Source organism: Myodes glareolus, chromosome 21 (assembly GCF_982192425.1).
Source record: "Myodes glareolus chromosome 21, mMyoGla1.1, whole genome shotgun sequence".
Taxonomy (NCBI): domain Eukaryota; kingdom Metazoa; phylum Chordata; class Mammalia; order Rodentia; family Cricetidae; genus Myodes; species Myodes glareolus.
The window spans coordinates 10520002-10533280 of NC_142046.1; the positions used below are offsets into that span (position 1 = coordinate 10520002).

Here is a 13279-nt window from a genome sequence, read left to right on the forward strand (position 1 = left end):
TTTTGTTAGGTATTAGGATAGCTACATGTGCTTGTTTCTTAGGTTCATTTGATTGGTATATTTTTCCCAACCCTTACTCTGAGACGATGTCTGTCTTTGAGGTTGAGATGTGTTTCTTGTATGCAGAAGAAGGATGGATTTTGTTTTTGTATCCAATCTGTTAGCTTGTGCCTTTTTATAGGTGAGTTGAGTTTATTTACATTAAGGAATATTAATGACCAGTGATTGCTATCTCCTATTAATTTAGTTTTCATTGTTGGTGATGTTAATTTGTGCATTTTCCCCTTCCTTGGGATTTGCTCCTATGAGACCATCAATTGTCTGTGTTTTTGTTGGTGTAGCAAATTTCCTTGAGTTGAAGTTTTCCTTCTAGTATTTTGTGTAAGGCTGGGTTTGTGGCTAGATATTGGTGAAATCTAGTTTTGTCATGAACCATCTTATTTTGTCCTTCTATGGTGAGTGAAAGTTTTGCTGGGTATAGTAGTCTGGGCTGGCATCCATGTCTCTTAATGTCTACATAACGCTTGACCACGACCTTCTGGCTTTCATTGTCTCCAATGAGAAGTCAGGTGTAATTTTGATAGGTCTACCTTTATATGTTACTTGGCCTTTTTCCTTTGCAGCTCTTAATACTTTTTCTTTACTCTGTATATTTAGTATTTTGATTATTATGTGGCAAGAGGACAGGTTTTTTATCCAGTTTATTTGGTGTTCTAATATATAATACAAGCTTCTTGTATATTCATAGGCATATCTTTCTTTAAGTTGGGAAAGTTTTCTTCTATGATTTTGTCAAATATATTTTCTGTGCTTTTCAGTTGAACTTTTTCTTCTTCTATACCTATTATTCTTAGATTTGGCCTTTTCATGGTATCCCATATTTCTTGGATATTTTGGGTTAAGCTTTTGTTAGAATTAATGTTTTTCTTTAACTGATGAGTCTATTTTCTTTATTGTATCTTCAGTGCTTGAGATTCTCTCTTCTATCTCTTGTATTCTTGCTGTTCATGCTTGTGTTGTTCCTGATCTTTTCCTCATATTTTCTGTTTCTATAATTCCCTCAGCTTGTGTTTTCTTTATTGTCTCTATTTCACTTTTCAAGTCTTGAATAGTTTCTTTCATATGTTTGATTTCTTGATTTTCTTTGAGGGATTTGCTGATGTCTTCCAATTTTTTGTTTGTCTCTTCCTCCATTTCTTTAAGAGAATTTCTCATTTCCTCTTTAAGAGTCTCAAACATTCTCTTGAAGTTATTTTTAGGTCATTTTCTTCTGCTTCATTTATAGTTGATTGTTCAGATCTTGCTGTTGTAGGGTCTTTAGGTTTTACCGGTGTGGTGTTGCTCTTTGTGGTGTTGTGTGTGTTCTTACTTTTTCTACTCATCTTTTTCTCTAATGGGTGTGGTTGGGGCTGTCTGAGATACTGTTGAATAATCTTCTAGGTGTCAAAGAATCCAAGCTCAGATGGTTGTTCCTCGTGGTACAGTCAGTGTCACAGTTCTATTTACCCTGTTGTTTACTCTGTGTTCCTGGAGGTAGCTCAGCGCTCCTGTGCTTTGCTCTGCTCCCTTGAAGTTTGCTGTCTGAGACCTACTTTGGCCTAGGTTACGGGCTTTGACCTGTTTCTGTAAATCCTGGTCTGGATTCCCTCGTGCAGAAGTCCCTAGTTTGGAGTTGGTCCTGAAAAGGTTTCTGGCTCCAGTCTTCTGCCTTGGAGGTCCCAGACTTGGGTGTACTCAGAACCGCAGAAGACCTGCTTACTCCCTCAGAGGTTCCAGACTCACACCCGGACCGCAGAGGTTCTAGGTTCCTCCCTATTCCCTTTGATGTTCCAGACCAATACCCAGACCCCCAGAGGTCCTGGCTCAGGCCTACTCCCTCTGAGGTCCCAGACTCATGCCTGGCCCCTCAGAAATCTCTGGTTCCTGCCTACTCTCTTGGAGATTCCAGATTCATGCCCAGACTGGCAGAGGTCCTGGCTCAGGCCTAGTTTGGGAGGTCCAAGACTCATGCCCAGACCCACAGGGGTTCTGGCTTAGGTCTACTCCCTTAAAGGTCCAATATTCATGTCCAGACCCTCAGTAGTTTCTGGCTCTGGCTCACTCACTCAGCGGTTACTCCCCTGTACCTGTTCAGGTGGAGATTGTTGACTCTGGATAAGGTTGCTAGCTCAATCCTGATCCACCAGTGTCCCGGGACTGGATTGGCTGCTGGCTTCCGCTCCCATGAAGCTTGCTTCCTTAGGCCCACTCTGTCCTAGGTCGACAAATTCTTGTAAGTGTGTCATGTTCTTTGACTATATTTATCCCCCTCTGCCCCACCTCATTCACTCTCTCTTTTCCCCTCTTCCTGTTTGCTTGCTTCCTGTTCAAGTCTCCTTTGTATTTCTTTATGTCGTGTGTGTGTGTGTGTGTGTGTGTGTGTGTGAGTGAGTGTGTGTGTCTGTGTGTGTGTGTGTGTATGTGTGTGCCTGCAGGGAGCGCTGACAGACGGTAATGGCTTGGCTTCTGAGTTTGGCTTCTTTCACGTTCTATGGAGACCTCCCGCTGCATCCATTTCCCGGCAGTTTTGTCCTGTGTGGCTGAATAAAACTCCCCCGTGTGTATCACATTTGCTGTGTCCACTTAGCTGCTGATGGACAAGCAGACTGTCTCCTGTCCCCGTAGCTCTGGCGTCATGAACAGTGCAATGATAAGGATGAAGAATGTGCAAGTCTCTCTTACCACATTGGCTTTTATCCCTCCTGGGAGATTCCCAAGAGCTGCAGCTGGGCCAGAGGTAGCTCTGGTTTTAGGAACTCCCACACTGATTTTCTTGGTGCCTGCACCGATTTTCACTCCCTCTAGCAATGCATGAGGTTTCCCTGCCCCTCCATCTTCCCCAGGGTGTCTGGGTTTTGTTACTGTTCTCAATGATAGCTGTTCTCCCTGCAGTGAGATGAATCCCATTGTCATTGGCGCTCTCCAGATGGTAAGGACGTCAACAGATTTCCATGTGTCCTCCAGTCCTCTGTGCTTCGCTGCTTATGAACTGTGTGATCATTTCATTAGTCAATTTATTGCCTAGCTTGCTTGGAGTTTTGTTTGTTTTAGTACCTAGTTTCAAAAGTTCTTTATTTCTCTATCAAAAGACTTTTATATAGCAAAAAATTCTCCTTTTATTTATACCTTGTTTTCACTTGTTTCATCTAGGAAAAAATTAAACAATTCTTTCAGTTGTGTTTGTTAGCTCTGGGTATTATTGTTCCCTGAACTGTTGGGGTGCTGTCCAGAGAGTCCTCCCCTGTGTTAGGATCTCAAAGTGTCTTCCTGTCTGTCCTCTAACAGCTTTAAGATTTTGAAGTCTTGCCTTAAAAAGCAAACTAGAGCAGCCACAGTCTTTTCTATTTATGAAATAGTTTGGACGGCTCAGGATCAGCAGTGACTACGTTTGGGCTTGGGCATTTTTCACAATTTTATTACTGTTTGGATCCCACTGGCTTGTTATAGATTGGTTCAAGTTACAAACATTCTTGGTTTAATTTTGCTAGGTCATATGTGTCAAGAAATTTATCTGTTTCTCTTTTCAAATTTATTGGAATACAGGTTTTCAAAACTTACTCTAACAAGTCTGAGTTTTGTTAACATCTGTGGTAATATCTGCCTTTTCATCTCTAGTTTTCCCTTATCTATCTATCATCATCATTATCTATATATCATCTATCTATCATCATCATCTATCAATCATCTATTTATCTTCATTATCATCATCATCTGTCAATCATCTATTTATCTTCATCATCATCATCATCTATCAATCATCTATTTATCTTCATCATCATCATCATCTATCAATCATCTATTTATCTTCATCATCATCTATCTTCATCATCATCTTTATCTGTCATCTATCATCTTCATTTATCTATCTGCCTCTCTATCATCTATCTATCATCAATGTATCTATCTACCTATCGCTCTATCTATCTCCATCATCATCATCTATCTACCTCAGCTAGCTTGTCTAAGAACTTGTGAATCTTGTTCCATCTTTAAGCATAATGTTAATTTTATCACATGACTGTGTCTTTGGTGTGAGTGGGAACGTGACATGAGTGCAGGTGCTTGTGGAGGTCAGAAGGTCAGATCCCATGGCTGGAGTTATGGATGGTGAGCAACCTGACATGGGGACAGGGAACCCATGGCCCCTCTTGCAAAAGCAGTACCTGCTCTTAACCAGTTTTTTTTTTTTTTACCTTTTCGGGGACACAGCTTATAGTTTCACCGATTTTTCATATTGTTTGTTTTTTTTTCGTTTGTTTATATGAGGTTTGGCTTGTAGATTTTCTTTAAGACAGTGAAATGCATCATTATTTGTGATTGCTTAGTTTTTTTAAGTAAGTATTTTTAGATATAAAATTCCCCCTCATAAACTCTGTCATTGCATCCCCAGATTTTGTTATGTTTTCATTTTATTTGATGACTTCCTCATTATTCAGTGATTTGTTGTTCAAGCTCCATAACTTTGTGTGTTTTCTATACTTTTTCCAGCTAGTGATTTCTAGTTTTAGTCCATTGTCATCAGATAGACTATAAGAAATCATCTAAACTTTTTTATTTAACTAGACACTTTATGTCCTAAAAGGTGGTGTGTTTCAGAGAAAGTTCAGTGTGTCACTGAGGAAAATGTGTTTTCTTCGGTGTTAGAGTAGAGTAGTCTATGGATGTTTTGTTATAATACCCTTTTAAATCTGATGTCTCTTGGTTGGTTTTTGGTTTTTGGTTGTTATTGTTTGGTTTTTTTGGTCTGGAGAGAGTATGATGCTGAAGATGACCACTACTAGTCTTTTGATGTCAGCCTGCTCCTTTTGGCCAACGTGTTTGTCATGTATACACATACATCTGAAATTGTAATGTTTTCCTAACCAATTATTGCCTTAATTAATATGAAGTAACCTTCTTATCTTTTTTGACTATTTTTAAAGTTTATTTTTTCAGGTGTCATGGTAGCTGTGCTTACTTGTTGGCTAGTTCATTTGCTTGGAATTCCTTTTTCAACCCTTCCATACTAAGGCTGTTTGTCTTTGCCAGTAAGGTGTGTTTCTTGCAGTCAACAAACAGATAAATTTCATGTTAAGGATCAATCTGCTACACGTGTCTATTGATTGGAGAATTGGGACTATTGACATCCAGAGTTATTACTGAAAGGAGTGTTAAGTTCTATTGTGTTGCAGTATTTGGTGCTTTCTAGTCCTTAATTTCTACTGTTCCAGAGCAGCTCATTCTTTGCTGTGGCTTCAGGACTGTGCTCATGTTTCCCTTCCTTGGGGCATCTGTGATGCTGATGAGTTGTTGTCATGATGACATGTGCTTTGGTCAGTGTTATTGTTAGAAAGATTTTTTCATCTTCAATGCGAGACTTCTTTGCTGGATAAAATGATCTGGTTTGGCAATTATCTTTCACAACTAAAAATATTTCGTCCCATTCTTTCTTGGCACCTGGAGATTCTGCTGAAAAGTTTGCTGTTACTCTGATGTGTTTTTTTAAATAAAAGATTCTGTGTTTCTCACTTGTAGCTTTCAATATGCTTTCGTTATTCTGTGTACTTAGTGTTTCAAGTATAGTATGATATGAAGAGGTTCATTTCTGACTTGGTGTATTTGGAACATTAAATGTCTCCTGTGTCCAGAAACCCATTCTGTTCCCTAGATTTCGAGCTGCTTCTCTCTGACTGTGTTGAACGTGTTTTCCCAACCTTTAGCTTGAACTCTTCTTCTATGCCCTGTGCTACAGAGTTATTTTACTCATTGTGTCCCATAAATGGTGCACGTTCTGTTTATGTTATTATTTTATTATAGTCATTGTCTGACTGCTCTAATTTATCTGTATATTAAGCCATGTTTTCCACATGATACACTATATTGGAAAGGCTTTCCCTGAGTTTTTAAATTCATCTATTAACGTTTTAACTTCTAAAAATTCAATTTGACTTTTTACTATTTCTATTGAATTCCCTTTCATGTTTTCTATTGGCATCTTCATGTCATTCAGCTCTCGCTCTCTCTCTCTCTCTCGCTCTCTCTCTCTCTCTGTATATATGTGTATATATATATATATATATAGGTATAGGTATTTTTTTAATCATCTGTATTTTTTTTCAGTTAAAACATTTTTCCCATTCAAGTGGAACTAAGTTGTAGTAGGGTTAGGCTGTCGTTCCTCCAATTCTAGACTGGAGATAGAGCTCAGTGGTAAAACTCTCAGTTCATGTGCTCAGGGGACCAGGCAGAATCTCTATTCCTACTCTAAGAGTAGAATTCTAACTGTAGAAGCAACCACAACTGAAAAATAGGCCTGCTATGAAAATACAGTAAGAACAAATCAAAAACAATCACCCTTTCAATTCCAATAACATCAGGACCATAAAGGATGAAAGATAGCATAGCCTGACTTAGGTATTAACAATTAAGAGTAAGGATGGAAGGAAATATTAAGTTAAGTAGCTTTAAGTAAAATTAGCTATTAGCATTTAAACAACAAAGAAAATGGGGAGAAAGTAAGTGGGATCAATAAAGAAGAGAGGAAATGAGGTGATTCAGATAAAGGTGGAAAGATGGGAGAGGTGGGAGCGGGAGAAGGAACTGGGGTTGGTGTGCAAAATAAAAAAATATATAGCAATATATATATATATATATATATATATATATATATATATATATATATTACTGTATTTTAGCCAGTCTACCCAACCCTGATTCTTTGTTTTGCAACGAGAAAGAATACACAAAATAGTACAGATTTATATTTACAGATTCCTTACCTTACAATTTTCATAGCAAAATATGCAAACCTACATGAAAGTCAGGTTTTACTTTTAATCAGCGAGTGCTACATAATTCTATTAAACACAACTGAACTGAATCCAGCATTTATGGGAATACCTACTGAGTGCCTAGGTGAGTTTTGTCAACTTGACACAACCTAGAATCCTCTGAGTAGACAATCTCAGTGATGGAGGTCTAGACCAGGTTGATCTGAGGTCTTGGCGGTGTTAACTGATGGGGGAAAAGCGGGCCCAGTGCGGGCAGCACCATTCCCTAGGTTTGTGTCCTCAATACCATAAAAGCAGAGACAGTGATAAGCAAGCTATAGTAAGCAGGCACAGATTCATTTCTGTCTGCTGTTAGCTGTGGATGTGGCTAACTTCCTCAAGTGCTTGCCTTGATGGCCCTGCAATGATGGACTGCAATCTGGAATTGTGACCTACAGTAAAGAACAAACATTTCTCCCCTGAAATAAATAAATAGATAGATAGATAGATAGATAGATAGATAGATAGATAGATAGATAGATAAAAATAGAATGAAAACAGAAAAGGGTTAAAAATGCAGCCATTCAACCACAAGCAATTGACTCGTCAGAAGGCCAAGGCATAGAAAGCGCCTGTGCACTTTGGCACAAGAAAGGGCTACAAAGCGGCCTACAGGATTAAATTTAGGTGTTAAGTAACATCTGTCCACATGCAGTCACTTGTCTCAGTGCAAGTATAAACTGCCCTGGATTCTCAGAGTGGGCTATACAGGGAGGAGCTTGGCCTCTAGAGTGACCCAGCCGCTGCTGCCATCAATCGTCAAGAAGAGATGCCAGCTCTCTATGGCATATGGTACAGTATTTAGACCAGGACTCCTGTCTGGCTGGACTGCAGATCTGATCTTTCTGCAATCATACTTCATGAGTCTCTGGGTTCTGTTTTGTTTTTCTTTTAGACTGCACACACACACACACACACACACACACACACACACACACACACACAGAGGTGACCGTGTACATACTTGTGGACAAGTTTAGCTGTGGTTCCTTAGCTGTGGCTACTTGGTTGCTGTCTGCCTTGTTTTCTATGGCAGGGTCTCTCACTGGCCTGGAATTCCCCAGGTAGCTGAGGCTGGCCATGTGGTAGGCCCCAGGGATCTGTCTCTGCCTGCCGTGTTCTAGGATCACAAGGCTGTCCACAACACCCAGTTTTTAGTACCATGGGTTTTGAGGTCTTCAGCTCAGGACCTCGTGTTTGCAAGGCAAGCGCTTTACCAGCCGAGCTATATCTTTCCAGCCCCTTTGCAGAGCTCTGAAAGCAAACAAAAGTTTTCCATTGCTGACAGCTGAATTTTCATCATGGCGTTAGATGATGATTCATTTGGGCAAAATGAGTTTGCTCTTCTAGCTCTTGTGCCATCTTGTTCCTTGGTTTCCTTGCTGGTTGGGTTTGCTTTTGAGACAGTGTTTCGCTGTGTAACCCAAGGGATCTTGAACCTGTGGTCTCTATGCTTCAGTCTGCGGAGTGTTAGGCTATGCACTTTCTAAATGATGCAACGGGCAGCCTTCTTTGTTTTGGGGGTTTTGTTGTTGTTGCTGCTGTTCTAATGAGATTGCAGTGGTTTCTAGTGTGCTCTACAACCTTAAGATTATACCCTTTCCATCATTACTCTAATGAGATTGCAGTGGTTTCTAGTGTGCTCTACAACCTTAAGATTATACCCTTTCCATCATTACTCTAATGAGATTGCAGTGGTTTCTAGTGTGTTCTACAACCTTAGGATTATACCCTTTCTGTCGTTACTCTAATGAGATCGCAGTGGTTTCTAGTGTGCTCTATAACCTTAGGATTATACCCTTTCCGACCTTACTCTTACAGATACAACCCAGTCAGCTGCCTGGAGAGCAAAACCCGGTCTCACATGTGTACCTGGAAGTCGTGTCAAAACACTTTTCAAAATCGAAAAAAATGCCACTAATCTATGACAATGGATTTCTCTTCATCCACACAGACAAGCCTGTTTACACTCCAGACCAGTCAGGTAGAGTACAAGGCCCTTCTTTGTGGGGAAACTGGCACTATACTTTAGAACATTTTGACATATGGAATTGAGTGGAGACTGGTTTCCACCCTGAAAAAAAAAATAATGAAATCAAAACCAGCCCTCAGTTCCTAATGACTTTTATATTTTCAAATAGCATTTAATTTTTAATTTAAGACTGAAAAATCAAAAATTACACTTGCTGCATTATCAATTATTTCTAAGTAGATACAAAGCTCCCTAAATATTGCAAAATGTTATTAGATCTTACTCATTAAACAAATAGGTTGTATTTCAAATAAAATTTTGACAAAGGAGAAATATTTATTATAGATTCTTGCTGTCATTGACCGTGAAGCACATCAGAGACAATCTGTAAGATGCATGTGTGGAGGAAGGAAGCACTGAGGTCACTAATAATCCTGCAGGGGAAAGCCAGAGCAAGGGGGCAGGATCAGCAGCTTCACCGAAAGGCTCTGTGTAGAGCTAATGCTGGTGGTTGTGGGCAGTGCCAAGGGCGACCGTGGCATAGAGGACCTGCTGTGATTGACTCAGGCAGGAAAAGTCTGGAGAAGGGGAGGACAAGCTCTTGACTGAAGGAAGATGGCTGGGGTGGGGAGCTGAAGAAGAGATGGTTCAGCACTGACACCCTTATGTCTGCTCACAACTGTCTGTAACTCTGATCCCAAGGGATCCACCGCCCTCTTCTGGCTTCTGCGGGCACAGCATGCACACAGCACACAAACTTCCACACACCCACACACCTAAAATTCTTTTTAAGGCTGAAAAAAAAAAAAAGATGTTTTACTTAAAGAAAAGTCATAGTCTCCATCCATAAAGATTGGGTCCTCTTCAGCTTCATCATACCTAAAAAAAATATGACCTCACCTAGCCCTCCTATCACAGAGGATGCTTCATGGAATGAGCACCGTTCACACCACCTATTGCTTCAGGTCATCAGACTTGTAGAGCAAGGATGGGGTCTGCATCCCAGAGCCCAGGACCTTCATGGAGGTTAGGGTTTCCCTTGGGAATGGCTTCATTTTTTTCCTATCAGGACTTCACTAGCAAGAAGATATGGTGTTTTCACTTAACCTAGTCATAAAAAAAAAGAAAGAACTTCTTATTAATGTTTCTCCTTTGGTGACAGATAGCAAAATAGAGTAGTTTAAATGCAGCCTCTGGAGCCATAGCGATGGGGGTCAAATCCAAGTATGGGCTGTTACTGACTTTGTGATCCCCTGGGAATTACAGCCTCAGCCCCATTCCTCATCTGATAAAAAAGATACAATTTACCTCACGGAGTTGTAGCAATTATTGATGTAAGTGGGTCCCTTCCACGATGGGGAGAGGGTGACATCCCTGGGCAAATGCCTGTGATTTTATAGAAGCAGGGAAGCTGGCCAGGAGGAGCAAGCCAGTAAGAAGCACGCCTCTTTGGCCTCTGCTTCAGCTCCTGCCTGCAGGTCCCGCCTTGAGCTCCTGCCCTGACTTCCCTCTGTGATGGAGTGCAACCCAGGAGCTGTAGCTAAAATAAACCCTTTCCTCCCCCAGTTGTTCTTGGTCATGGTGTTTACCTTGCTGGACTTTGTAACTGAAGAAGGCACACTGTCTGAATCAAACTTCCAATTTCCATTAACTCTGATAAAAACATCAGATTCTCTCATCAGACCATAGTGCCACTGCTTGATAAGTAGGACAGATACAATTATTTTACAAATGGATGTGTTCCCAAAGGGGTGTGTGTGTGTTTGTGCACATGTGTGTGTGCACATGTGTGTGTGTGTATGTGTGTGAAATGTATGTTAAATTCAATACAAATAGCTCCTTAATTGAATTCTAGGGTATTTTTTTCTTTCAACTATATATTTTCATGTATGGATTGTGCATATAGCCTTTTAAACGAGAATTATCTCATTAAGGATGACTTGAAAAATTTAAAAACTATAAGTTGTAATCCCAGCTATGCGAGAGGCTGAGGCAGGAGGATTATCAGTTCAAGGCCAAACGAGGGTTGAGGGTGAACTCAAGGCCAGGCTAGCAAGTTTAACAGAACCCTGACTGAAAATGAAAACTGAAATAATTAATTAATTAATTAATTAATAAAAGACCGAAGCCTGCTTGTTTGTCAGAGTTTCTGATGGTGTCCTGTGTTTTTGCAGTAAAAGTTAGAGTCTACTCTCTGAATGATGACTTGAAACCAGCCAAAAGGGAGACCGTCTTAACTTTCATAGTAAGTATTTTATTTCTGTAAATAACCCCTTAACCTTTTCACTGTGGAATCTCCTCCACAATCCCATCCTCACACTACACTAAATCATTTGATGTCACAAAATGGTTATTAATCATCAGTGTGAATGTAGCATTATAGATCTACACCTTCTATGACAGATATGTAGAAAGCCCAGACAAGCTAAATTAACATGAGAAGGATACTGATCTACACCATTGAAATCTGTCCTCCATACTACTTACTTTTTAAAAGCATACCCATCAAGAAACAATCGACAGGGCTAGAGAGCTGGCTCATTGATTAAGAGTTTTTGTTCTTGCAGAGGACTCAGGTTCAATTCCCAGCACCCACATGAAGGCTCACCACTTTTGCTCGCATCATACACACATGTGATACACAGATGGACATACAGACAAAACATTTAATACACACAAAATAATAAAATAAAACTAAAAAAGAATCACTTGACTGTCTGTGATACATAAAAGTTTGATTTGTATGATGTTAGTTATTTTTAAGGTATTTAGATTTTAATGACTGGTGTATAATCTGCTCAGCATTTGCCGCCGCTAAGCAGGCAGGTCTTGCACAACAGATGACGTGAAACCAACTTCCACAGTTTCCCCTATCCAGAAGTTTATAGTAAACTCCCAGAGGCATTTTTGTGGAGAAATAATTGTTGCAATTGGTCAACTGCTCACTTCTTAACAGTGGTTGTCCGACAAATGACCTATGGGCACATTTTCTCATTCTCCAACAGATTTAGAATGCACATATAAAGGAGTGTGTATTAGAGAACAAAACTGTACTAGAATATATGCTAAAATGTGCATTAATGTCTCAAGAATTCTGGAGGAAATACAGTATGAGTAAACCTGAGTGGTGATACATTCCTTCTCTGGAATGGAAAAGGTCAAGAGTTCAGTCCTAATAAAAGGAACTGTCATGGGTTCTTCTGAAATAATGAAGGCTATCTATATAGGAACTAACTAACTTGAGCTAATCTATTGGAAGCAGAAAAAAAAATTGTCTTAGTTTGGGTTACTATTACTGTGATGAAACACCATGACCAAAAACAACTTGGGGAGGAAAGAGTTTATTTGACTTCCATTTCTACATCATGGTCCATCCCTGAAGGAAGTCAGGACAGGAACTCAAGCAGGGCAGGAACCTGAAGGCAGGAGCTAATGCAGAGACCATGGAGGGGTGCTGTTTATTGGCTTGTTCATCATGGCTTGCTCGGCCTGCTTTCTTATAGAATCCAGGACCACCGGCCCAGGGATGGCCCCCCACAATGGGCTGGGCCTTCCTGTATCAATCACTAATTAGGAAAATGGCTTGCCTACAGCCAGATCTTACAGAAATGTGTTCTCAGTTTTGGTTCCCTTCTCTCTGATGACTCTAGCTTGTATCCAGTTGGTATAAAACTAGTCAGCTGCCAGCCCAATGAGAATAGTGTAGACACAAACAAGCACAGGAAATACTGGCCAACAAAGTCTGGGAGAGACATGAGCTCCAAAGTCTACTTATGCTGGAAAACAAGGGGTGAAGGACGTGGGCTCTTTATCCTGCTTTGCTGCAAGAGAACTTGAGTGGAACTGAATCCTGGCACCAAGTGTAAAATAAATGGATGCCAGTCATCCGTGAAGGAGCTTCCTGGGAGTGGAGGGCTGAGCCCCAGAGCCTTGGGAAGATGGATGCTTCCTAAGCACCTAGCAAAGGATTTGAGAAAGGGCCATCATTAATGATGATGGGGCGAAGCCAGGAAGACTCTGAGCTGTGAATCTGTGGATCATTCTTGTTCAGCCAGGAAGACACTTAGCTGTGAGTCACTCTTGTTCATAACAGGCTTTTGTAAGTCCAATTTGTAATTAAGAAAAAACACTCCAAATATCCAGTCATAAATTACAGTCGGGGTAAGCAGTACACAATGTTGAGTTTTCAAGTTAAGACTTACCAGGAACTCCAAGAATAGATCAAAGTAAGTCCAAAGTCGCTGAGCCAAACACAATACCACTTATGGGGAAGATTTATAGGGGCCTGCAGAGTGTGTAAACATTTTAAGGATTGTATCAGGGTTAAATTGTGTGTGTGTGTGTGTGTGTGTGTGTGTGTGTGTGAGAGAGAGAGAGAGAGAGAGAGAGAGAGAGAGAGAGAGAGAGAGAGAAAACTGTTTTGTTAATCCCACAGATCAGAGGAGAAAGGTTACCAACC

The 13279-nt window shown here is 40.3% G+C and overlaps 1 protein-coding gene across 1 annotated transcript in view; it reads left to right on the forward strand.

Annotated features, from left to right (window-relative positions):
- The window catches only part of LOC125398997 (complement C5), a 100316-nt gene that overhangs the window by 10966 nt on the left and 76071 nt on the right, over nt 1-13279 (forward strand). Inside the window, exons 3-4 of the mRNA XM_087899686.1 lie at nt 8670-8832; nt 10995-11065. Coding sequence (XP_087755812.1) covers nt 8670-8832; nt 10995-11065 — 234 coding nt within the window. The remainder of the gene's footprint in view (nt 1-8669; nt 8833-10994; nt 11066-13279) is intronic.